Raw genomic sequence first — 25,353 nt, forward strand, 5'->3', positions numbered from 1 at the left:
TGTCAATAAATGGAGACAGCTTAGTACTGTGGTTACTCTTCCTTGATGTGGGCACTCAGCCAAGATGACTCCCAAGACAAAAAAGTGAAGCATGGGGTCTGGCAGAGAAAGGGGTATTGCACATTTTTCTACAAAAATGTGTTTTTAATCAGTGTTGTCTCTCTCTATCTATGGATACTATTTTACCATCAACCTTTTTAGATTTTGACAACAATATTTCAACTGTAGCATTTGTTACATCAATTTATACAATATAATTGATTCATAATGCTTTTCTTGATAAGAAAAAACGTTTTAATGTATAAATTATAAATCATAAAAAAATTGCCTTGCGTTTTGTTTTCATAGCAAAGCTTTCATATTGTATTTTGTGTTGAAATTATGGGAGAGAGTTACATTACTATTGACTACCAAAGGGCCAATTTTCATTTCCTGATCTGATTTGAATGCTTGATTTATTGAATGTGTAGGTGAATCCCTACAGATTATTTGTATTATAAATACAGTGAATAAAAGATCACTGATTGTGTAGTGAATATCACATCACCTACTTAGTAGTATTGCGCAATACTGAAGATTGTTATTTCTCTTCTTGCACTGCAAGTCTACCAGGAAATTGTAGCTCTCTCTAGTCTGTAATGGCATATCATATCCACAAGACTTTTTGTTTATGTATGGCAAAAAAAGAGGTACTTTATGAAATAATACAGTGAAATTTCCCTACTGAGTCATGTAAACTGTGAATTTTAATAACAGATACACGTTAAACTGATCACTTTGCTCATGCAGTCTATCCAAAAATATAATAAAGTCTATAACTTTCTTTTGTGCATATGTGATTATTTGTAGAATAAAGAGTTAACAGTAAATGCAGGGTTTAAGAAAGCAGAATTTAAAGCGGAGCTTCACCCAAAAGGAAAAGCTCTGCTTGTTCGCAATCACTGCACATTTGCCACTTTTTGGGGAGGAGCGGGTACCTGGATTTGACAGGTACCTGCTTCCACTTCCGGCTCAGATCGCTGTGGCAAACTGAGTGAGAGGCTTGGCCCCCCTCCTTCCCCCACAGTCTTTTGGAACACACTGCAGGTCCCAGAAGACTACAGGACCATTCACAAGGTGCAGCATGACTCGTGCATGTGCAGTAGGAAACAGGCTGTGAAGTTGCAAGGCTTCACTTCCTGTTTCCCTTACTACAGATGACGGCACCTGCACCTGAATTGGGTCAGATGAGGACATTGTTGCTAGAGCTCTTTTTATGCATGCATGTTAAATGCACATTTATTGGATTTGTTAATCCCCAAAACTTTCTTTACTGTATTGCATTCTCTAAAAGCAGGAACCCTAGAGGATACAATGGTGGTGGTTGCAATTTTTATACCACGCAATATCAATTGCATATTTTTGGTAAGACTAAATTATAGTGCACAGAAACTCAATTTTTGGTACAGTGTAAAACTTGAGTTTATGCTGATTAAATAGATACTCAACATGTCAAGCCTTAAATTTGCATGCACCCATTAAACGGTGACAAACTTCGGGACTCAAAATTGTCCATAGTTAGGTAATAATTTAAAATCCTTTACAGATAATCAGGTTAGAATTAACCGTGAATGATGGCTCTTGAATTATTGATCTCATTCTGGGAGTGAAAAAATGCATAACGTGTAGCAAAATTGTTGTTTTCATACATAGCCACAGCTGGTATATAAGTTTACCTATGTATGGGCTTTACACATTATTTTTATTTATTTTTTTTATTTGGACTTTTTTTATTAGCTCCATTAGCTGCTGTTCCAAACAAAGCAGCCAGGGAATGACAGCTCTAAACCAGGAAGTAATACACACCAGTTTAAATACATAGCAGACCTGGAGGACCTTTGAAATTCCTTTTCTGTTGAAAGTAATTATAAAGTCTAATTTTTTTTTTTAAAATAACAAACATGTTATACTTACCTCCTCTGTGCAGTTGGTTTTGCACAGAGCTGCCCGAATCCTCCTCTTCTTGGGTCCCTCGTTGCTGCTTCTGGCCCTTCCCTCCTTTGGAGTGCACCCACAGCAAGCAGGTTGCTATGTGGTCACCCGAGTCGAGCTGCAGCTCCGCGTGTCTATTCAGACACGGAGCTGCCATTCAACCCCACCCCCTCTCTCTCTACTGATTGGCGCTGCGGCTGTGTCTCATCCAATCAGGACAGAGTGTCCCGGACAGCTAAGGAACTCGTGGACACCGGTGGACAGAGATGGGCTCAGGTAAGTATTAGGGCATGCTGGGGAGGCTGCTACACCCAGATTTTTAAAATGCATTAAGATAAAAAAAACCTTCTGACTTTACAACTCCTTTAAGAAGCCAGCAATACAAGGATGTTATATGCTGGCAATTTAAACTGCATACTTTTTACTTTAAAAATGTCACTTTTGCTGTAGCACATTCAACAACAAAAATATATTTAAAAATTGTGTAGAATCCCCCAAAATGCATACCAGAGGGTGGTGGGTATGGACAGAGGAAGATTTTACCTAAAAGAAGAGACATTAGCACAAAGGACAATAATAACTGTAAGTTGCGACCATTGTGCTGACAATTCTGTTCATTTAATATGGCTGCACTTAATATGATGGAACCATGCCTGCTGAAAACCCAAGCACTGACCTACCTTTGCTGTGTGCCAAATGTTATCAAATTAATGAGCAATTCCAGACACTGTGTATAAAACAGAATGTCCATGCAATTTACCTTAATCTGTGTTCTGTGTAAATGACTGCAGACACAATAAAGAGAGCACCTAATAGGGTTATCTGAAATGTACTTCATGTATAACCAGTCACATTCAAATATTGGAATCTAATTGCTGGCTTTCAGGAATGTCTCAGTACCAATGTTTATATTTTTTTTTTTTTTTACATCAGGCACCTGCAGCGGGTGTGTTAAGGGTTACCACTTCTGTACCATGGGCAGGGGTTGTATGACCACCAGCTTACCAATGAAAAGAACTTGGTGGACTGGAGTATTGTGATAATGCCTGAATGAAAAAATGTAGCACTAAGCAGGCATCTTAAGGCTTCATTTTTAATTTTAACTATAATGTACCTTTAATAGAAAACAACATCCATAGGGGATTATCTTTAAGCAATGATGGTTATGATAACAATAACAATATAACCTTAATGTATTGCTTAATTTGTATAAAGTGAGATAATATCCTAGTGATCACCAACTGGGACATCAAATGTATTCACGCAGAACCATCACAAGTAGATGATTATTGAGTCTTTATATCTTATGCAAGTTAGTTTTATTAGTAGTTTTATTAATCATTGCAGCCTCACGTCTATGTACATGCAATGGGACATGTGCTCCCTGTGCAGGGGCACACCTCAGTGGATTGCTGACTGGAGTTCTGTCTAAAATCAAAACTTTTATATAGTTTTGAATAGAGTAACAAAGAGTTCAAACCTGCCAGATTATTATTTGCTGTTGGTCTCCCATTGGGGAGTTTCCTCTTCATTTACTTTCCCAAAGATGTAACAGAAAGTGAGAGGAAATCACTACAAAGTGAGGAGAGTTCCCCTAAGACAGTTGTAACCAAAAATATTTACCCTCATTTTTTGTTCTGGTGACATTAAAATTAATTTCCCCATCACCATGACAAACTTTAAGACAAAATTAACCTTGAATCAGTTTAGGGATCCACCTTTCCCAGACGTTTTAATGGCTGGCCAGAAGTGTGTATATTTGCACAGTCATTGTGAAGTCTGTTGAGGAACAGACAAAGGCCCTAAAGCCTAGTGCACACCACTATTCTTTTTAGCTAAAAAACAAACAGCTCAGGTTGGAGCCACTGTACTAACAATCCGCTGTTAGTTCAGCGATCTCTCCTGCTGTTCTGTTGTGTTCTGACAGGGGGATGGCCCCCCGCCAGAATACTCTGCTCAGCGCTCTCAGCTATTTGCTGAGTGCTGATCCAGAGCCATATGGCAGAGCTTTTTTGGTTATGAGCCTTCAACAAAAGCTGGGGAAATAGCTGGCTTCTGTCAGACCAGCTGCCATACACACGAGTTGGATGTTAGCCAGTTTCTTTTGAACCAGCCAAAACTGACCCATGGACATTCAGCCCGTGTGAACTAGGCTTTATCCTCATGGCCTAAGTAGTGACAGTGCTGGAGAAATCCAGGAGGCTGAATGAATCATTTGGACATATTTTATAGTATTGAACGAAAAATGTTGAACACTCTGCAAAGCTAACATGTTTTGTGTCATTTACCCTCATTTACCCTCTTGAAAACTGATGAGGAAACCCCTAAAACGTGATGGCGAACCTTGGCATCCCAGATGTTTTGGAACTACATTTCCCATGATGCTCAACAGAGTGCATAGTGCATGAGCATCATGGTAAATGTAGTTCCAAAACCTCTGGGGTGCCAAGGTTCACCATTACTGCCCTAAAAGAAAATTTTGGCAAGTGGATGATCAGAAATCAGGCTAAACTAAGCTGCAGAAGACGTAAATCTCATTGAAAATGACTATGGGTAAAGACACATACTTTTTTTTTCTTATGTACTGTATGTATAACATAAAGCATAATGTAGCACATAGCAAGAAAAGATGTCTATTTATTGTACTTTACTTAATGTACTTTTTTTTTTATTGTACTTTACTAAATGTAAATTTGTGGAGAAGAGTGTTTGTTAAAAAATTAGCATAAAATTCATCATGTTAACATTTATTTGGCATCCTGTGTCAGAAGTATTACAACAAAATACTGTTAGTGTTATGTATGTTTTAAACATAAAAGGTAGCTAATTTTGACAAAATTCATGTTGTGTTTTTTTTCTTTTTACTAATGTTAAAGGGGTGGTAAACAAACATCAGATGGCATTGCATGCTTAAGACAGTGAAAACCTTCAGTTTTAATACAATATACTATACCTTGCTCTGGTATACTTTGATCTCTTCATAACTATGGGTCTGCCACGCTAATTGATGTAATTCATCCACTGTATATTGACACGTCTCCAGGTGAGATTTTATGATATTTTGTGCAACTCGATCTGTGCCAGAGATACAAAAAAATAAAAATCAGTGTGTAGTACCTATAAAAAGATGTAGATTGACTGTTTGGTGATCCTTTTGTGAGCATCTGTAGGGGTAAATGCAATGTCCACTTGTGGCTAAAACATGACCTTTGCATTACTCACAAGATTACAGAGAAAAGCAGATCAATCTTCAAACCTTTCCATAATCTCAGACCATCAGAAGCATGGATCTGTCCATGATCAGGGCTCCTCCACCTTGCAATTTTCCCAAATCTTAATCAATAGATGGACTGGATTGCAATCCATCTATGGCTGGCTTAACATTTATATGCTCGCTAAACAGTTTAGCCAGCGCAACTCACACCAGTCCCAGTAATTTTATTTCACTTTACATAATCAAATCAAATCCATATTTGTAAGCTTTGCTATATATTTACAATTTCTTTCTCATTTTTAAAATGTTCCAGATTTTATGATCTGTTCTTCTATTCTTACACACTGCAGAACTCCAGTTGGTCAAAAATATTAGTCAATTGTTATGAATGATTCTCAAAAATGTCTTCAGACACTGACATGCGGGCTTATATGCAAACATCAATGGTGCCTAGTGATGTTCAGGGTTGGATTTCCCCGGAAATCTATTGGTTGCTTTGGCAGAAGTATGAAAGGGCTTATGTGCATAGTAATCCTCTGTAAGCTTGTTGAATCCAGTGACAATCATCTAATAATGTCTAAACCAACCAAATGTCTTACACATTGTCAAAGTATAGTATAGCTAAAAGCCATACTTATTCATTATTTAATTTGGTTTTCTTTTCACTCAAGCCAACAAAAACCTGTACCAGTTTTGGTTTCAAATTATTTTTTAATTACATAAGCACTACAGTTTATATTAACTTTTCTCTACTTGAAGTGAACCTGGATGCCCAGTGGCTATGTTAGTCTTTATATTAATCCCTGTATACCACAGGAGTAACTTGGATCTTGAGGTCAAGTGGTACATGGAGCCTTGACCTCTCTACAAGTTAAAAATAAACCCTGTCACCTCCAGGCTCTGGAATCAGCATCTTCCTATAAACAAATAGAAAGTGTACATTTCTGAAATTAACTTAAGTTTTCAAATTTTTTTTGCAAAAAAATCAGCCTTTTAAACTTTTCCCCAATAATAACACTGACCAGAAGTCCCATTTTACCAACAGGCCAGGTAAAAACCTAAATGTAACAGAATATATAAAAATATATCTCTCCCCCACCTGTAGTGCAACATCGATTAAAATGAGAAGAAATAGTAGTAGCATTAAAAGTAATATGTGCAGTGTTTATTAACTTGTAAAAAAATAGCTTCTCTAAGCAAAATTACTTAAAAAAATATCAACGTAAAGGTGGAGAAACTTTAATTCTGCAAGCACTGCTGTTCAGGCAGTTTGAATACACCACAACCCTAACATGAGGTGCAGCACTGTTACCCTAAGTGTAAAGTATAAGAGATTTAATAGCTGTTTTTGAAAATGTATACAGTACATAAAGTACATATATTCAACAGCTATAAAAAAATCAGCATAAGACCTTATACATGTGGACACCAAAGCAGTGCACCTAATATGCTTTTATATATATATATATATATATATATATATATATATAAATATAAATTTGCACATTATGGTTGTATTTGCAAAGTAAACATATTTACCACTTTAATATTCATGAATACAAATGAGGGCAACAATATTTATTTATGCAATTTCTGCTTCATTCTTTCCACTGCTCTTATTCATAATGTAAGTCTAAAGGGTCATTTTTCTTAAAGTGTATTTTTACTTTTGCCTTTGGGAAAACCCTACTATATGTTTGCTATGTGTTCCAAGTCATACAGCATACCAAAAAAGAAATAAATAAAAAAAAACATATTTCTTATATGTTAACAGTTTGCGGGGTAGCCACCGCACTCTATGTGTGAGGTGAATGCTCAGGTGATCAACCCCCCAAAAATCCATACAAATCCAAAACAGGTATAGAGTCACTCTCGGGTCTTGAAGCATAGATTAAACCAAAGCAACAGCATTTTATTGTCAACATTTCAATGAATCTCAGTCCATCTTTCTCAAGGTGTCTTGAGGAAGATGGACTGAGCTCCACCGAAACAATAATAATAAAACACTGTTGCTTTGATTAATCTCCACTGCAAAACGCATGAGTGCCTCTATACCTGTATAGGCTTTTTTTCCTTTTAGCTGTTTCTGAGAAGGTGTCAAGGTTGACTGCAAACTGCATTTTCATGTAGCTTAGTGTGACCTCAGTAGCTGCGCTGGCTGGGGTCTGGCTGAGTTAACAACACACAATGGGAAAGTGAAGTTGCACTTTGCATAGGAAATATCCTGAGAGTTTAGTGAAAGCGGTGACATTTTACCTTGAAAAGAATACACAGTCATGTGCAAGGAAAATTAAAAAAAAAACAGCTTTCCTGCCAGAACCTGATTGGATGATGGAAGTCATCAGAACTTCACCACATTTACTAAACTCTGGGGAAAATTCCCATTCAAAGTGAAAAGCATATTTGTCTTTAGCAAATCAATCCCACAATTTTCTCTGCACGGAACAGACAGGGATTTTATTATTATTATTATGATTATTTAGGATAAACACAACTTCCCAGCCCCCTCAAATCAAAGTGAACTAAGTAAAGGTTTTGCTTGCTGGAAGTTCAAGAAGAGAACATCTTCAAAAAGGTAAGCTGCATTTATTTTTTTTTTTAAGTTAAGCTATGTGAATGTAACAAATATCAAGTAGGAGTTATTCCAATTTGGCTGCAAAAGAGGAAATTCCCTTTAACTGCTTCCTGACTTGCCAAAGTACATATACGGCCAGACAGGAGCACTGCCAGGGCACATTCCTGTACGTTCTCCACAATCGATGGCTTATGCTCCTAGAGCACACACCAGTAAGCCGGTTCCCTTCCCTGAGAGTGACGCGAACTGGCGGGAAAATTTAAAAAATAAATAAAACAAATGACATGATACAGTGTAATCTGTTAGGATTACATCTTTGTATCATCCCATTTTACCACAGGTTTTCACCTAGTGTCTTTTCCAGTGCCCTGCCTGTACTTTGTGCCTGAAAAATTGAGAACGTCCATGGTGTCCAAAAAGCGTTCTTTTAGCTCAAAAGCACTTTTAGGCAAACTGGAAAACAGCGACAATGAATCGGAATTGTTTGAAGAACTGAGTGATAGGGATTAGTGGGAAAATTCGTCATCAGGTACTGAAAGTGACGACAACGATGATTCTGCGACTGAGCTCAGCGATGTGAGATCTTGATGCTCTATTGACTGCGGTACGGATCAGGCAGCACCCCCAAGATTCCCATTTACTGGAGCACCTGGTCTGAAAGTTGACCTTGACCATGACAACCCCTTGGCAAACCTACAATTATTTCTGACCGATGAGGTTATTGAAAAAATTGTTACTGAGACCAACCGGTACAAAGACCAACAATGCGCTACGAATCGGAGGTTTGCAAGATGCAGAAAGTGGGAACCACACCAAAGATTACATTTGGAAATTTCTGGGCCTAACAATTCTAAAGGGAAACCCCTGCAGAAGTGGTATTGGACAACTAATACATTACTTGCCACTCCATTCTTTGGCATGGTCATGCCAGAGTACAGATTCTCCCTCATAATGAAATATCTCCACTTCGAAAACAATTAAAAAATTGTTGAAACTACTCATCCTGCACCATAACTGAAAAAAATTTGGGAAGAATATCAAATGATTCTACAGAATTTCCAACGGAGCTATGAGCTAGAAAGAGACATCAGCATAGATGAAAGTCTAATGGCCTACAAGGGAAGGCTCAGCTGGGTGCAATACATTGCATCAAAAGAGGCCACGATTAGGCGTAAAATCCTACATCCTATGCGAATCGTCAACTGGCTACATTTGGAATTCAGTGATATACACTGGAAAAGGAACACAATTTGATCAAAAATACAGCAATAACTTAATGGCAACCTCTTCTGTTCTTTCACTAATTGAGCCATTGCTAAATCAGGGGTCATATGTAACAACTGACAACTATTATACAGCGATCTCTCTCGCTAAGCTGTTGTGTTACATAGTTACATAGTTAGTCAGGTTGAAAAAAGACACAAATCCATCTGGCTCAACCAAAAAAAAAAAACAGTAAAGAAAACCCAACCATACAATCCCATATACACAATCCTATACCCGCAGTTGATCCAGAGGAAGGCAAAAAAAAACACAGCAAAGCATGATCCAATTTGCTACAGCAGGGTAAAAAAATACCTTCCTGATCCCCGAGAGGCAATCAGATATTCCCTGGATCAACATGACCTACAAATATTAGTACTCATTTATATTATGAACATCCAGGAAAGATTTCAGGCCTTATTTAAAGCAATTTAGTGAGCTAGCCAGAACCACCTCTGGAGGGAGTCTATTCCACATTTTTACAGCTCTTATGGTGAAGAAACCTTCCGTATTTGGAGACTAAATCATTTTTCCTCTAGACGTAAAGAGTGCCCCCTTTTCCTCTGTGTTGACCTTAAAGTGAATAACTCAACACAAAGTTCACCATATGGACCCCTTATGTATTTATACATGTTGATCATATCCCCCCTTAATCTCCTCTTCTCAAGAGAGAATAAATTCAGTTCTTCTAATATTTTCTTAGCTGAGCTCCTCCATGCCTCTGATCAGTTTGGTTGAACTTCTCTGCACTTTCTCCAGTTCCCCAAAATCCTTTTTAAGAACTGGTGCCCAAAACTGAACTGCATATTCCAGATGAGGTCTTACTAATGATTTGTACAGGGGCAAAATTATATCTCTCCCTCTGGAGTCCATGCCTCTGTTAATGCATGAAAGGACTTTGCTTGCTTTGGAAACCGCAGCTTGGCATTGCATGCTATTATTAAGCTTAGGTTCTACCAAAACACCCAGATCCTTCCCCGCTATGGATTCCCCCAGTTCCCCCTAGTATGTATGATGCATGCATATTCTTAGCCCCCAAGTGCATAACTTTACATTTATCAACAACAAACCTCAATGGCCACATAGTTGACCAATGAAAGCATTAAGGTCAGCTTGTAGGTTGGAGACATCCTATAAGGAAGTTATTCCACTGCAAAGCTTGGTGTCATCTGCAAAGACTGAAATGGTACATTTAATCCAAGACCCTATATCATTTATCAAGATATTAAAAAGTAAGGGTCCCAACACTAAACCTTGGGGTACACCAAGAATAACCTTAGACCATTCATAGCAAGAATCATTAACCACTACTCTCTGAATTCTATATTTTAGCCAAATTTCTATCCGTTTACAAACTGATCTTTCCAAGCCTGTAGACTTTACCTTACACATTACCCATGTATGGGGAACTGTGTCAAACGCTTTTACAAACTCCAAGTATTCTACGTCCACAGCCACCCCTCTTGTCCAAGCTTTTACTTACCTCCTCATAAAAAGAAATCAAGTTGGTTTGAAAACTTCTGTCTTTATTGAATCCATGCTGTCTGTTGCTTAAAATATTTTTTTCCAGCAAGAACTCATCTATGTGGTCTTTTATGAAACTCTCCAGTATCTTCCCGACTATAGAAGTTAAAACTAACAGGTCTATAGTTACTTGGCAAAGACTTTGATCCCTTTTTAAATATAGGCACCACATTGGCCCTAAGCCAACCTAGTGGCACTATTCCAGTCCTTAATGAGTCCCTAAAAATTTGAAACAAAGGTTTTGAAATTACAGCGCTTAATTCTTTTAGGATGTGTGGGTGGATGCCATCTCGTCCAGGCACTTTATCCACCCTTATTCTGTCAAAATATTTCTGGACCATATCACTTTTGAGCCATTGTGGATCCTTTGGGGCTGTGTCAATACCATCCTTATTATGGTCATGAGCTCCCCCATGCTCCTTTTATTACACAGAGCTGAAGAAAGTATTTAATACATTTGTCTTCTCTTTGCCCCGAGTCACCCACTTCTGATTATTTTGCAAAGGGCCTACATGCTCAGACCTAACCTTTTTACTATTAATATATTTGAATAATTTTTTGGGGTTTGTCCTATTATATTTTGCAATCTGTTGTTCTTTTCTTATTATTTATAGCTTTTTTAACTTTGGCCTTGAACCACATAGGTTTTATTTTTAGCCTTTTAAACTTATTGCCCATGGGAATATACTTTGCAGTGAGTTTGCATACAGTCTTTTTTGGAAATTTCCCATTTCTGTTCTGTGCTCATCGATGCCAATATTCCCTGCCAGTCTAAATCCTGGAGAGCAGCCCTCATCCTTGGAACATTTGCTTTCTTAAAGCTAAGTGTTTTTATATTTCCTGTATGCATTTTTTCTGCTTACAGCTAACATTAAATTAATTTATATTATGGTCACTGCTACCCAGATGTTCTTTTATATGAACATTATTAATAAGCTCTGAGTGGTTTGAGACTACCAGGTCCAACAGAGCATCATTTCTAGTGGGGGCCTCAATAAACTGTACCATAAAATTGTCTTGTAATAGGTTTATAAATGTTTGCCCTTTAACTGTTCCAGCAGTGCCATTACTCCAGTCAATGTCTGTGTAGTTAAAATCCCCCATTATTATCACTGTCCCAGCCCTTGCAGCCCTTTCTATCTGTGCCAGGAGCTGAGTCTCCACCTCCTCATTAACACTGGCAGGTCTATAACAAACTCCAATGATAATCTTTGTATTACGCACACCCATTTACATTTCCACCCATACTGCTTCAGACTCATCACACTCTCCATCCACTAGGTCCTCTTTCACACTCACTTTGAGATCACTTCTCACATAGAGACAGACACCACCACCCATCCATTTTACCCAGTCTTTCCGAAAGAGAGCATGGCCAGGAATATGAATAGCCCAGTCATGTGAAGAATGATTCAGTAATACCAATTAAATCACAGTTCTCCTCGTGCACCAGAGCTTCCAACTAACCTATTTTGTTTGGCAGACTTCTGGCATTGGTGAACAATCACTTTAATTCATTGTCACATTTTGCACACTTATTTTGCATATTTTTTATTTTGGTACAAATTGTACCATTTCCAATGGTTGTACACACGGGCTGAATGCCAGGCGACATTGGCTGGCTTCTGTTGGATGAGTATGCTGGAAACACAGCAGCCGACCTGCTCCCAATCAGCGCTCTCTGCCAATGGTGCAGATCGCTGGTTGGAGTGACGGGGAGGCCGCCCCCTGTCAGAACACAACAGCTCAGATAGGGAAATCGATGTACTAACTTTGGCCTCCGACCGGAGCTGACAGTTTTTTTTTCGTTCAACCTGCTGGGTTGAACTAAAAAAAAAACTCCTAGTGTGTAACAGGCTTTAGTCTGTTCATCATTCACCATGCAGGAAAGGTGGCAAGTATACTAAATATACTGTAACAGTGTTTGCCATTAACCAGTCCTTAGCTGGAGAATATATATACATAAAACAGTCAACAAGTTGTACATGCAAATCTTGAAAAGAAATTGTGATACGCTGAATGGCTAAGTACACATATCACACTTCAGCCAGTGTGGTTTTTACTGTGTCAATCCTAAAGCTGTATGCAACATTTAGGCTGCCCCTGGCCATAAAAGCACATCGCACATGTACCAGCCACCCACACATTTTCTGTTACCCACAGCAAACTTTCATTCTCCAGTTTTTTTTTTAAAAGAGAAAAGTAGAAGAGAGTTTTAGTTCTTTATAACACAGGCAGTTCTTATTTCAGCCACTTTAATAAATGACTGTTATTTCTGATATCACACATCAGCTTACAGAACATCCATACAGTATACAGTATCAAAGTAGAAGAGAACATAATATTAGGGCTACAAACCTTTCAGAGGAGCTCACTATTATAATACATTTAATACAATATTTGGTGAAGCAAAGCACCACTATCAAGTCATGTGCATGGTAATGTGCAAAGTGGACAGCAAATAAAAAACACGAAAAGTGGCACAAAACATTTATGTTAAAACAGACATGTTAGGTTCCCTTTCCCCAGAGGAGATTGCTTGTTTTGATACCTGTAATCTAGGATGCAACCAGATGCAGGATGAGCGACTGTCATTGGGGTCCTTGACTGCGTCTTACCTTTATTAACTCACACTATAACCATGCTATTACATATAATCAGGGGTTTTAACAGGACCGAAAAAAAAAGTTGTATAGGGAAGCCGATGTTCAGATTAACCATCTGTACATTATTGCAACTATATCCTATCATTTTGTGAAATACATTTTATTCAAAGAACACAAAACAAAGGGAAACATTTCAAATCCAGATGAAATGCCATAGTTGCTACAGTTTTTTTTTTGTTAGGCTGTACTCCAGGCAAATTAGACAGTGAAAGCAGTAGCCAACAGATAAGGTCACGCCTTTGTCCTCTCCTCCTTTCGGTCTGTTGCTTATCAACATAATTTAATGAAGCACACCTGATTGGCTGCTATCTTAGCCCCTCCCACTCCCAGTCTGAGTGCTGCTTTAATGGGATTGCAAGAGACTGATATCAAATTCAGCTACTTACATCAATTGCATTATAACATGCATACAGAACTGAATTACTTTGTGTCTTTAATAACACCCTGGAATTCAGCTTAAACTAAGTAGTTGGTTTAAACTGTTTCTACTATGTAGGTAATCTATTACGTTTTGAACAATGCACAGTAAGTTATCCTCTATCTCATGTTTATTGATTAGAATGAAAGAGCTGAGATTTGAGTGTACACTGATTTTCAGCAGAACGTCTAGCAAGTGAAGCCTTAATTCTACCTCTCAGATCTCAATGAGCTTTTTGGAAGGAGCTGGAGGATCAGAATCACATTATGTCCTGTTGGCAGACATTCTGTCTACGCCACCAGACTTCATTCATGAGTACAGTGTACAAGAGCACTATAAACAGAGAACATTGATATACGTGGCCCAAGGATCATTTGAGCAAAGCCTTTCAAAATGTGACAGCTGTTCCTCATCTATTGCCACAGAGTATAAAAAACAGTGCAGTCAAAAAAAGAACTTTTAAACATTACAATGTTATCGGTTCCATATACTTAACTCATACTTAACAGGTAATTTGATTTCCTTATTTTTATTACATTATTGCAATAACATTAGGTAACACACACTAATGGCTTATTAAAAAGTACGTATAAGTTTTAATTTTTTTCTGATCAAAGCCGCATAAATTCCTAATAAACATTTGTTATAGGGTTTAGATATACAAACTGCAGTAAGAGATATTAATAAATGCAAACTTTATAACTCAAATTTAAGCAGCCACTGCTATGTTGATTCTAATCTTGACAGTTTTTTTATCACAGAATTTACCTTACAAATTGTTAGACTTAACCCAATGAAGCAGACATTGCAGTATTGTCATAGCTTTCCTCCTGGAATCTACTTTATAGAGAACTCTGACAGGAATATCTTGCTATGCCTGCTCAATGGAATGTCACAACGGTAAAAAAAAATCACTTATGGTAGCATGAAAAAGAAAATGTAAAATTTAAAATGTTTCATTTAATAATTGTTGGATAGGAAAAAAAGTGAAAAATCAGCGCATGAACAAAAAAGTTTTTTTTTCATGTCACACCAAAGTGTAATCATTTTTAGCTGTCCATAAAAATTATTATGCATTTTAGTGGCATGGGTAGGGAGAAGTTTTCCCCACAGGATCCAATTTAAACAGGTAACTTTTAGGCTACGTTCACACTTCCGTGCACAACGGCTCACAGCAGGGGTCTGGTGCGTCCTTGTTTACCATTTCAAGTCTAATTTCGGTCTGAATTTTTGGCTGAATTTGGATCTGAAATGAACCAGAAGACGTACAGGACTCCTGTGCAATTTGCTTCACAGCCATCCCGGAGCTGTGTGAACCAGCTCTATTGAGGGCCGGCCACAATCTCCTGACAGGCAAATTGGATGCGCATCCAATGCGCAATAGTGTGAACCCAACCTTACTCTACCACTTTCAGTTCCTTCGGATTCCAAAATGAAAAAGTGCAAATCAATCTGTCTTGTTCCTATGCTGTAAACCAGTGGTTCTTAACCTGGGTTCGATCGAACCCCAGGGGTTCGGTGGATCAGTCTCGAGGGTTCGGCACACCCTCCGCTAGTACCACTTCGCTGTCAGGGACTATTTCTCCAGTTTCGGGCATGTCCTTCCGCTCCCGCTCCGCGCTGTCATTATGGAAATACATAACATCCTTTCTTTGTTCTTAATGGTTTTGTTCATTTTGTGCACCTATGTATAAATATATACCTAAAATTATATATACCTATGTTTTTAATTTGAAAAAATCATATTTTATTTTTCCAATTAAGAAGGGTTCGGTGAAGGCGCATATGAAACTGGTGGGGTTCAGTACCTCCAACAAGGTTAAGAACCACTGCTGTAAACGTTCTGTCTAATTACTGGCATTTCACTTTGTAAGCTTTGCCATAATGCAGATCAGTGATAAAGGCCTAATCTGGGAATAAAATAAATCTCCAACAATAACTGCTTCCTCTGTGAATTTAAAACAGGAAGATGTAACAGGAACTGGCTTCCCCTAGCTATAGTTCTGTGCTGAGAAGTCATCAAGTAAATAGTAGGTTGTTGCTGCAGTGCCCTCTGTTATCTCTTAGAAAATAGCAACTAAAAAAGACTTTAGATTGGCTAATTATGTAATTGTTTTATTTTGCAATATATACTGTATATAGATATTTTTCAGTCATGGTTCCTGGTAATTTAGATTGCAATCCTTCTCCCTGTATGATACTAACTAGCGTTCAGAACAATACAGCTTTTAAAAGTTGTTCCTTGAAAGTTGCATAATTTGCTAGCAATAGAACACTATATTGCTTCAACAATATTTAGCTTCATACATTTCTGGAGTCCCAGGAGTGCCCCAGGTCTTTTGGTTTACAGGGATTACTGTGGACTTTTACTTTCAACCCGCAACCCAATATGAAAAAATCCTTTCTCTGGCCTTGTAAAGCAGTGAATCGTTACTCCTAATTGACAAGCAAGCTGTGTACTTTAAGGCCCACACCTGACTTCTGATTGAAAGTAATCACCCATGGCATAGAAAGGACATTGGGGTTTCTTCTGCATTTTGTGGTATTATGGCTGTTAGCTAAACATTAAATGAGGGCAAAAGATTTTTAATACACAGGTCTTTGAAAAAGTATTCATACCCTTTGAAATTTTCTACATTTTGTCATGTTACAACCAAAAATGTAAATGTATTTTATTGAGATTTTATGTGATAGACCAACACAAAGTAGCACATAATTGTCAAGTGGAAGGAAAAAGATAAATGGTTTTCAAAATAATTTTCAAATAAATGTCTGAAAAGTGTGGTGTGCATTTCAATTCAGCCCCCCTGAGTCAATACCTTGTAGAATCACCTTTTGCTGCAATTGCAGCTGAAAGTCTTTTTGGGTAGGTCTCTACCAGCTTTGCACACCTAGAGAATTACATTTTTGCCCATTCTTCTTTGCAAAATAGCTCAAGCTCTGTCAGGTTGGATGGAGAACATCTGTGAACAGCAATTTTCAAGTCTTGTCACAGTTTCTCAACTGGATTTAAGTCTGGGCTTTGGCTGGGACATTCTAACACATGAATATGCTTTGATCCAAGCCATTCCATTATAGCTCTGGCTGTATGTTTCAGGTCGTTGTCCTGCTGGAAGGTGAACCTCTGCCCCAGTCTCCAGTATTTTGCAGACTCTAACAGGTTTTCTTCTAAAATTGCCCTGTATTTGGTTCCATCCATCTTCCCATCAACTCTGACCAGCTTCCCTGTCCCTGCTGAAGAAAAGCATCTCCACAACATGATGCTGCCACCACCATGTTTCACGGTGGGGATGGTGTGTTCAGGGTGATGTGCAGTGTTCCTTTTCCGCCACATTTAGTGTTTTGCTATTAGGCCAAAAAGTACAATTTTGGTCTTATCTGACCAGAGCACCTTCTTCCACATGTTTGCTGTGTCCTCCACATGGCTTGTCGCAAACTGCAAACGGGACTTCTTATAGCTTTATTTCAACAATGGCTTTCTTCTTGCTACTCTTCCATAAAGGCCAGATTTGTGAAGTGCACAACTAATAGTTGTCCTGTGGCCAGATTCTCCCACATAAGCTGTGGATCTCTGCAGCTCCTCCAGAGTTACCATGGGCCTCTTGTCTGCTTCTCTGAATAATGCACTTCTTGACTTGCCTGTCAGTTTAGGTGGACGGCAATGTCTTGGTAGGTTTGCAGTTCTGCCATACTCTTTCCATTTTCGGATGATAGATTGAACAGTGCTCCATGAGATGTTTAAAGCTTGAGATATTTTTTAATAAACTAACCCTGCTTTAAACTTCTCCACAACTTTATCCCTGACCTGTCTGGTGTGTTCCTTGACCTTCATGATGCTGCTTGCTCACTAAGGTTCTCTAACAAACCTCTAATAGCTTCACAGTAAAAACGTATTTATACTGAAATTAAATTACACACAGGTGGACTCATTTACTAATTAGGTAACCTCTGAAGGCATTTGGTTCCACTAGATTTTAGCACAATTATGTGCCATTTTGTGTTGGTCTATCACATAAAATCCCAATAAAATACATTTAAGTTTTTGGTTGTAACATGAAAAAACGTGGAAAATTTCTAAGGGGTATGAGTACTTTTTTAAGGCACTGTACTAAGCACATCCCTGGGTATCCAGAAATAAGTTGCATACAGTAAAAAACCCTGGGTTTGACCAATATATACAGTAAGGTGCATATCTAGAAAGATGAACGGCAGTGGAGGTGTCTGATCACCTATTGTTCCTAAATCCTAGCAAACACATTTGTCCCTGACGGCCCTGATGCACAGATTCTTCTCCACAACATACACCAAAAAGAAACAAAAATGTTATGTATCTACCTATGGATTTCAGTTGTCCTTGGAAACTAAGATGAAATGGATTTAGTTCCCAATGCATCTATTAAGTGTAGAACATAACACATAGGGAAGCATGTTTTTAATCTAAATTATGCATGAGACTATATATATATATATATATATATATATATATATATATATATATATATATATTTTATTTTTTTTTATTATTACATTTGCTTTATTACATAACTAAGACAGTTTGAAGATGTGACATGTATTTATGGTCTTGACATTATAAAAATGAGTAGCAGTAGTAACACCAGTGATAAGTTGGCAGCTTTGTTATTACCAAATCCCTTTTCTAGCTGCTTAGTGAAATCTACTTACCAATTTCACTTATGCTTATTCCAGGTGAGAGCTGTCCATTGTTGAAAGAACTATACATAAATAAGTTTGGTACGGACGTAAGGTCATAAATAGGTTCTTGCTTTATTTGTTTCATTCCACTTATGTCTATGCCTGACTGGTCTGGTGAGGGCTGTGCAGAATCCACACTGTAATAACCCTCTGACTTTGGCAGGTCAATGACATGTCCATTTGAGTAAGTGCCACCTGTTTCAGTGTTGAGATTGCTTAGACCATTGCTGATGTTACTGCTGTAAACTCTGGCTAAAGCCTCTGCCTCTCCACTCTGCTGTTGCCTTTGTTCTTGTAACCGCTGCTGGTGCTTCTGAACTTCAGCATATAGACTGTCTCGCTGTTTTTTTGACATTCGTCCAAATTTGACAGCTGGGAAAAGAAAAACACAAAGTTGATATCAACTGTATATGTGTATGACATCACATGACAGCGAGATAAATGCATTACATAACTGGAATAATATCCATCAAGTACATCAATGTCTCTCCATTTTTTGAGTATGGTATTTTAACCACTTTACCACCGGAGGATTTTGCTGTCTTACGTCCAGGCCACTTTTTGTGATTCGGCACTGTGCAACTTTAACTGACAATTGTGCGGTCATGCCACGCCATACTCAAACGAAATTTACATCCTTGTTTTCCCACAAACAGAGCTTTCTTTTGGTGGTATTTGATCACCTGTGCGATTTTCATTTTTTGCGATATTAATAAAAAAAAAGCGACAATTTTGAAAAAATAACAATATTTTTCTACTTTGACAGTTAAAAAATATCCAATATATTCAATTTTTGTAATATATTTAGGCCAAAATGTATTTAGCTACATGTCTTTGACAAAAAAATTCTCAATGAGCGTATCTGCGATTTTTTTTGCGGGACTGCGACATTGCGGCGGACAGATCGGACCCTTGACTGACATTTTTGACACTTTTGGGGGTACCAGTGACATTACTACAGTAATAGTGCTATAAATATGCACTGTTACTGTAAAAATGACACTGGCAGGGAAGGGGTTAACTTTTATTGGTGATCAAGGGGTTAATGTATGCCTGGTGCTTAATAACGTGTGTGGGGGGAGGGGACTATGTGACACAGGCACAGATCGCAGGTTCACCTATGCTGAATCCTCCAATCTGACCCTGCCTGTCACTTAGGAGATCCGCCCACTTTGTTTACACAAGCGGGCGGATCTCCACACTCGATCCCTGACGATCGGGGAAGAGCGGCGGTGATCACCACCGCTCCTCCCCTGGCCCGACTCCTGCTGTAACTGAATACAGCGGGAGCGAGACTCCGGTGGCGCGCGCGCGCCGCCCACAAGGGGAGGAGTCCAGTGACGTAGGTCTACGTCGCTGGACGATAACAAACCACTTTGCCACAGTAGTACCCATGTGAGCGGTCGGCAAGTGGTTAAATTAATATTTGTGGACAATTGTTTTCATGCAGGTTTACATGGCACTGTAAAATTTCTAAGACCGTTACGAAGAATGAAAATCTTTTTGACAGGAACCCTTTTAATTGGTAATAGGAGGATTCCCCCTTTACAGATTCCTTGTTAACACACTGTCTATAAAATACTCATTTATTTATCTTGAGTACCCTACTATATTCCATTTTGCACAAAATGTCCTGAAAACCTTATCCATGAAACATTCACAGACAGTGCTGTCTGCTGTAAAGAGACTAATTGTTTTGCTAATTCTGTGCTTCTGAACTGGGTTGCTCCCACACAACAAAGAGAAGAGGAGAGTGTAATGCCCTGAAGAGCCTGATACACTCATTTATTGTTAAGCTGCCAAAGTCTAACTGGTATCTGATGTAATCAATAGACTGGACATGACAATGGTAACAGCTTTGTATCGAATACCATTATTAGGATCTGTCTGGAATAAGAGATTAGTTGCTTCCTTCACTTGATTAACACGTTTACATAATATAAGGACATCACACATATTTTTCTATAGTACACCTACAATGCATACATGCATGTGAACTGCTTTTTATACTTTCTTCCTTGGAGATACAATAACTTTGTTCTTGCAAAACCCTAGTGTAATCAGTAGAACTTTCTTCCATAGTATCAAATTGCTTCTTTAGGTTTCAGCTGTAAAGCTTTTTAGAGTCATAAAAAAATATACTGTTAACGATTGAAGGGGTGCAATGATGTTTGCCCTTAATACAAAAGAAATTTAAGGCACACTGTTTCTAAGCATTAAAGGTACAAAAATGAAAGGTAAAGAGATCCTATACTTCACTAAGTGTTTAAAGTGAAACTAAACTTAAGTAAAAAACCCCAGCAAGCAGGCAGATCTTTATTGCAGAAGAGACATGCTTTGTTTCTTCTACAACAACAACCACTTACTCCCCAATGACCCTGTCATGTTCTGTTTGGACTCTGGCTAACATGGATTACAGAGAATCCTTATTTTTGTAAACTGAATGGACTTTCTCATTTTATCACAGCTAAGGAATTTTCTGTATAGCACTGGCAGGGAAAAGGAAAATAGGCACCTCCTTAATTTAAACCTTTAATGAACGGGGGTTATTAAAGTCTAGAATCCCAGGCCAAATTTATCAATGTCTACATATTGGTTAACTAGGCTAACACACTATCTAAGGTGTATACTTAAATACCTTTTAATTACATTTAAGGCTTTTATTTGGTATTTCTCAGGCTACAGTGGTATCTGCAAGCTTATTTCATGAATGAAGCCTCCGGCCTGCATGTGACCATAGCTGACATGGTGACTGAATCTGTCAGTGACAGCTGGGTCTGAAAGGTAGCAGGTGCAAACCCAGTGGTGATTAAATACCACCAAAAGAAAGCTTTATCCGTCTAAAAAAAACTGATAAAAATTTAGTTTGGGTACAGCGTTGCATGACAGTTCCATTGTTATTCAAAGTGTGACAGCGCCGAAAGCTAAAAATTGGTCTGGGCAGGAAAGGGGTGAAAGTGTACAGTATTGAAGCGGTTAAAGTCACTTTAAGCCTGTCACTCTTCTGCTAAACTGATATTACTGACATAACAACAGCCTATAGTGGAATGGTCTGCTGACCAACCCCTCCCCACAGCTCTGCTCTTTGTGCAGGCTACATGCAGCACAGTGAGAATGTCACTGCTACCTATACAAGGTAATAAAAAGGGTTTGCAAAGGCATTTGGTGCACACAAAGTGGATTTTTATCCTTTGTCACTATTGAGGAATTTACTTTATGCCTGGAGTTCAGCTTTAAACTAAAAGTGAACTATAACTGACTTATAATATACTATAATTGACCTTAAAAACAAAAGGTTGAAAGGTGTACAGAAAACAATGTACAATTACCTTTAATTCATGAAAATCTGACATCTAAATGTGTGCTAAGGGTTGCTGTACTTTGTACATTATCATTCTTTTTTACATGTTAAAGGTTGACTCTACCAAAAAATGATGATTTATTTTGCATGGTTGATATGTTCAATTATATTTTTTATATTGTGGCAAATGATTGGGTGAAGCCGCCTCAAAGTTCTTATACTCGTTTATAACGGTATTCTAAAAACAGCAATTTTTATTGTATCTGGTTGGAAATGTTTCTTTCCGAGGATACCATGTACTGCCCTCTACTATGAAAGTGTGACAACAACAGCAAATGCAACTGCATACCACAATGTAGCTTACAATAAAGGGCATAAGGGACTGCACCTAAGTACTAAAAAGAACAGTGCCTTATGCTGCTCATACACTTGGCAATTTAAGACTTTCCATTAACATTTAACCCTGCCAATCTGCCACCCACAGTCCTTGTCACAATTCTGACTAAGCACATTATTGAAATTGGTTTATAAATCTATCAAAATTGAATTTCTACTTAAAACGCTGTGGCTTTAATTCATTTCCACAGACATTTTTTTCATCAAGAACTTGGAAACCAATTTAAAGCGTGGAAAACTGTGTATGATCAGTATTAAAAAAGCAACTTTATGGTCCTAATGTTTTTATTGTATATGCTATAATATTAACTTAATTTGCTAAATTCTACACATGAAATTTATTAATTATATGGTAAAGGTAAAGGCAAATACTTTGTGGAATTTCTGCCACTTTAGCTAATAAAAATATAAATTTTCCTAATGAAATTATAATGCAGATAAATCAGTTTAAAGAAGGGATCATTTGGGCCTCTGTTGACTGGGGTTTTTCTTTAAATAGGTTTTGAAATTCCCATTCAAGTCTATGGAAATGCAAACCCATTTGAAGCAGGTGGTCAAATATGCTTGTCAGTTCATGCAGGATGATCTCAGAAGTGTCCAAAACTAATGCCAAACTGTTATCTTTGACCCAAAATCTACTGACATAAGCCCTAAGGGAGTGCAGCATGAACAATAATATTTTTTCTGGAAATGAAAGAATGTCAGGAGAATGCTAGAAGTTGGAGTTCCTATGGAAAATTTCATAATAGAGACACAAAGAGATCCAAAAAGTACGACTGGGTGACTTAGCTTACCAATGCCTACATAAAACTGAAATATCATTGTGAAGTTGATTATTCCTTTAAAGTTCAAACATAAGTTCTATATACATTACAATGATAACAATCTATTTATAAGCAGCGAATGTGCATTTTACCAACCATGCTCTGATGGAGAATCAATCATTCTCATTTAACCTCCCTGGCGGTATGATTATGTCAGGAATTACATACCAAAAGCGGTACAATTCTTTTCATGGAAATTTGGCGTTATGTATTATAGGCCTACAATTCTTAGTAATTACTGACTTAAACCTGACCAAAAGAAGAGTCTAGTAGACATCCCAGATGTGATAAATTTGAAACACAAACACGTGAATTATAATCGAATCAATAATATTATTTTATCATTTAATATATAATATATATAATAAAATTATATTATTGATTAGATTATAATTCATGCATTATATATTATATATAGATATATGTGTGTGTGCATTGTGTGCATATATATATATATATATATATATATATATATATATATATATATATGCATATATATATATATGCATATATATATATATACCGGTGTATATATATATATATATATATATACCGGTGTATATATATATATATATATATATATATATATATATATATATATATATATATATATATATATGCATATATATATATATATATATGCATATATATATATATATATATATATATATATATATATATATATATATATATATATATAATATAAAATGTGTTTTGTGTTTTGTGCAACGTTTTTTTTTTTTTTTTTTTTTTTGAATTTCTCTCCCTAGTTCCATTCCCTGCAGCATTGCTGCTGCAGGGAACGGAACTAGGAAGTGATCAGACCGACGGAGACCGACGGAGGAGCAGCGGGACTCTCGGCTGGCGGTCACAGCAATGAGAGATCATCGCTGGATCGCCAGGATAAGGTAAGAGAACACCGCTGCGCTCTCTGCAATCCACCCCGAGCGTGACTCGGGGTTACCGCTCCTGATATGAAAAACCAACCCCGAGTCACGCTCGGGATTACCGCTAAGGAGGTTAAAACATATGGACCTAGAAGATGCTCCTGTAGAGAATGTTTCCTGAAATTCAGATTCACAACTTTATAAATATTCCCCTTAAGCGATTAGTATAACTTTCAAGTTTTTTGTTTTTTTTAACATAAAAAGTGATCATATTTTGTAGTTCAATCATCCAGCCATGTGCATACCAAAGTTCAGGTTTTTTTTTTACTTTCCTTTGCACATGATTGGGTATTTGGACTAAACTCAGCTTTCCCATGTTAAGTAACTTAAGTAAACATTCTCTACTCCATTAGTAAATTGACGCCAGTGAATATGTCTGCTTATGGCAGTATGGCTGTTGCACACTTCCAGCACAATCTATGTAACGGAAAGGTGAAAACTACCTGGTTCTCTTGTTTTGAAGACAACTGTTTGTTGAAGTACATATTTGCCATATTTTCCTATTAGTTGCCTTGTATATAAAGTGGTGTTTTGGTGCATTTGATGGTAATAGGACAGTTTTGTATTCCAATTCTACAAGGGTTTACACTAGAGCAAAGTATAGTAGAAAACTTTGGTAGATTTATTACGGTCTGTGAGAAGTGTTCACCTTCTTAACCAAAAATACGCATATTTCTCCAAAATTACATATATTTTTTTTAATAAACCACTTTTTTTTCTGAAACTAGCACTGTTTTTGTTCTGTTAAAAAAAAAAAATACAGCTTTTTCTTTATGAAATTACAGCCTTTTCCACTTTTTTTTTCCTAAAATTAAATAGATAGGTTGAAAAAGGCACATGTCCATCGACTTCACCCAATATGGTTACTTTTGTTTTTAAAAAAAAAAAACATTAAAAAACACCTTATTTACATATTTCAAAGAACAGTTTATTATTTTTCCAATTTGTGAGATGGCAAAACTATCCTAAAAGGAATATACAAGAAAATGGTGTAAAATGGAATTATGCCTCTTCTTGTTCTGGCTTTGGGACAGTCACAATATGACAGTGACTCTAGGGTAATGTAGGAGAAGGTATTGTCAAGATAACTGACCATAGTTATTTTTTTTTCATATACTAAGGAACCTGTACAGATGAAATACAGATCTAAAAGTAGAAAATACGAACTCAGAAGGAATTTGAAGTACTTTTTCTGATCCACCTTTGCTCAGAGGTTGAGTAACCATCTTAGAGTTCATAATTCCATCATTTTCTTTTTTAAGAGAAATGTTGGTCTTTTCATGTTCCTACTGTATCTCAACTATATTAGAAGAAACTTTCAAAAGGATACAGTACTGAAACTGAAGTTAACTTACCATCTCTAGACATTCCCAGGGCAAGACACTTCTGCAGTCTACAGTGCTGGCAGCGGTTTCTATTTGTTCTGTCAATTAAACAGTTCCTCTGCCTTGGGCACGAATAAGAGGCATTGTTTTGTTGACTTCTTCTGAAGAATCCCTGAAATGGTAAGAGATAATTAGGAATCCAAATGATATTTGTGG

The 25,353-nt window shown here is 37.3% G+C and overlaps 1 protein-coding gene across 2 annotated transcripts in view; it reads right to left on the reverse strand.

Moving 5' to 3' along the window:
- The window catches only part of RORB (RAR related orphan receptor B), a 322,474-nt gene that overhangs the window by 24,920 nt on the left and 272,201 nt on the right, over positions 1–25,353 (reverse strand). For both annotated transcript variants that reach the window (XM_082260581.1, XM_082260580.1), the window contains 3 exons: positions 25,168–25,309; positions 18,315–18,716; positions 4,925–5,046 (listed from right to left, as the gene is read on the reverse strand). In XM_082260581.1, coding sequence (XP_082116707.1) covers positions 4,925–5,046; positions 18,315–18,716; positions 25,168–25,309 — 666 coding nt within the window. The remainder of the gene's footprint in view (positions 1–4,924; positions 5,047–18,314; positions 18,717–25,167; positions 25,310–25,353) is intronic.

Source organism: Pelophylax lessonae (genome assembly GCF_965119305.1).
Source record: "Pelophylax lessonae genome assembly, chromosome: 1".
NCBI classification, from domain to species: domain Eukaryota; kingdom Metazoa; phylum Chordata; class Amphibia; order Anura; family Ranidae; genus Pelophylax; species Pelophylax lessonae.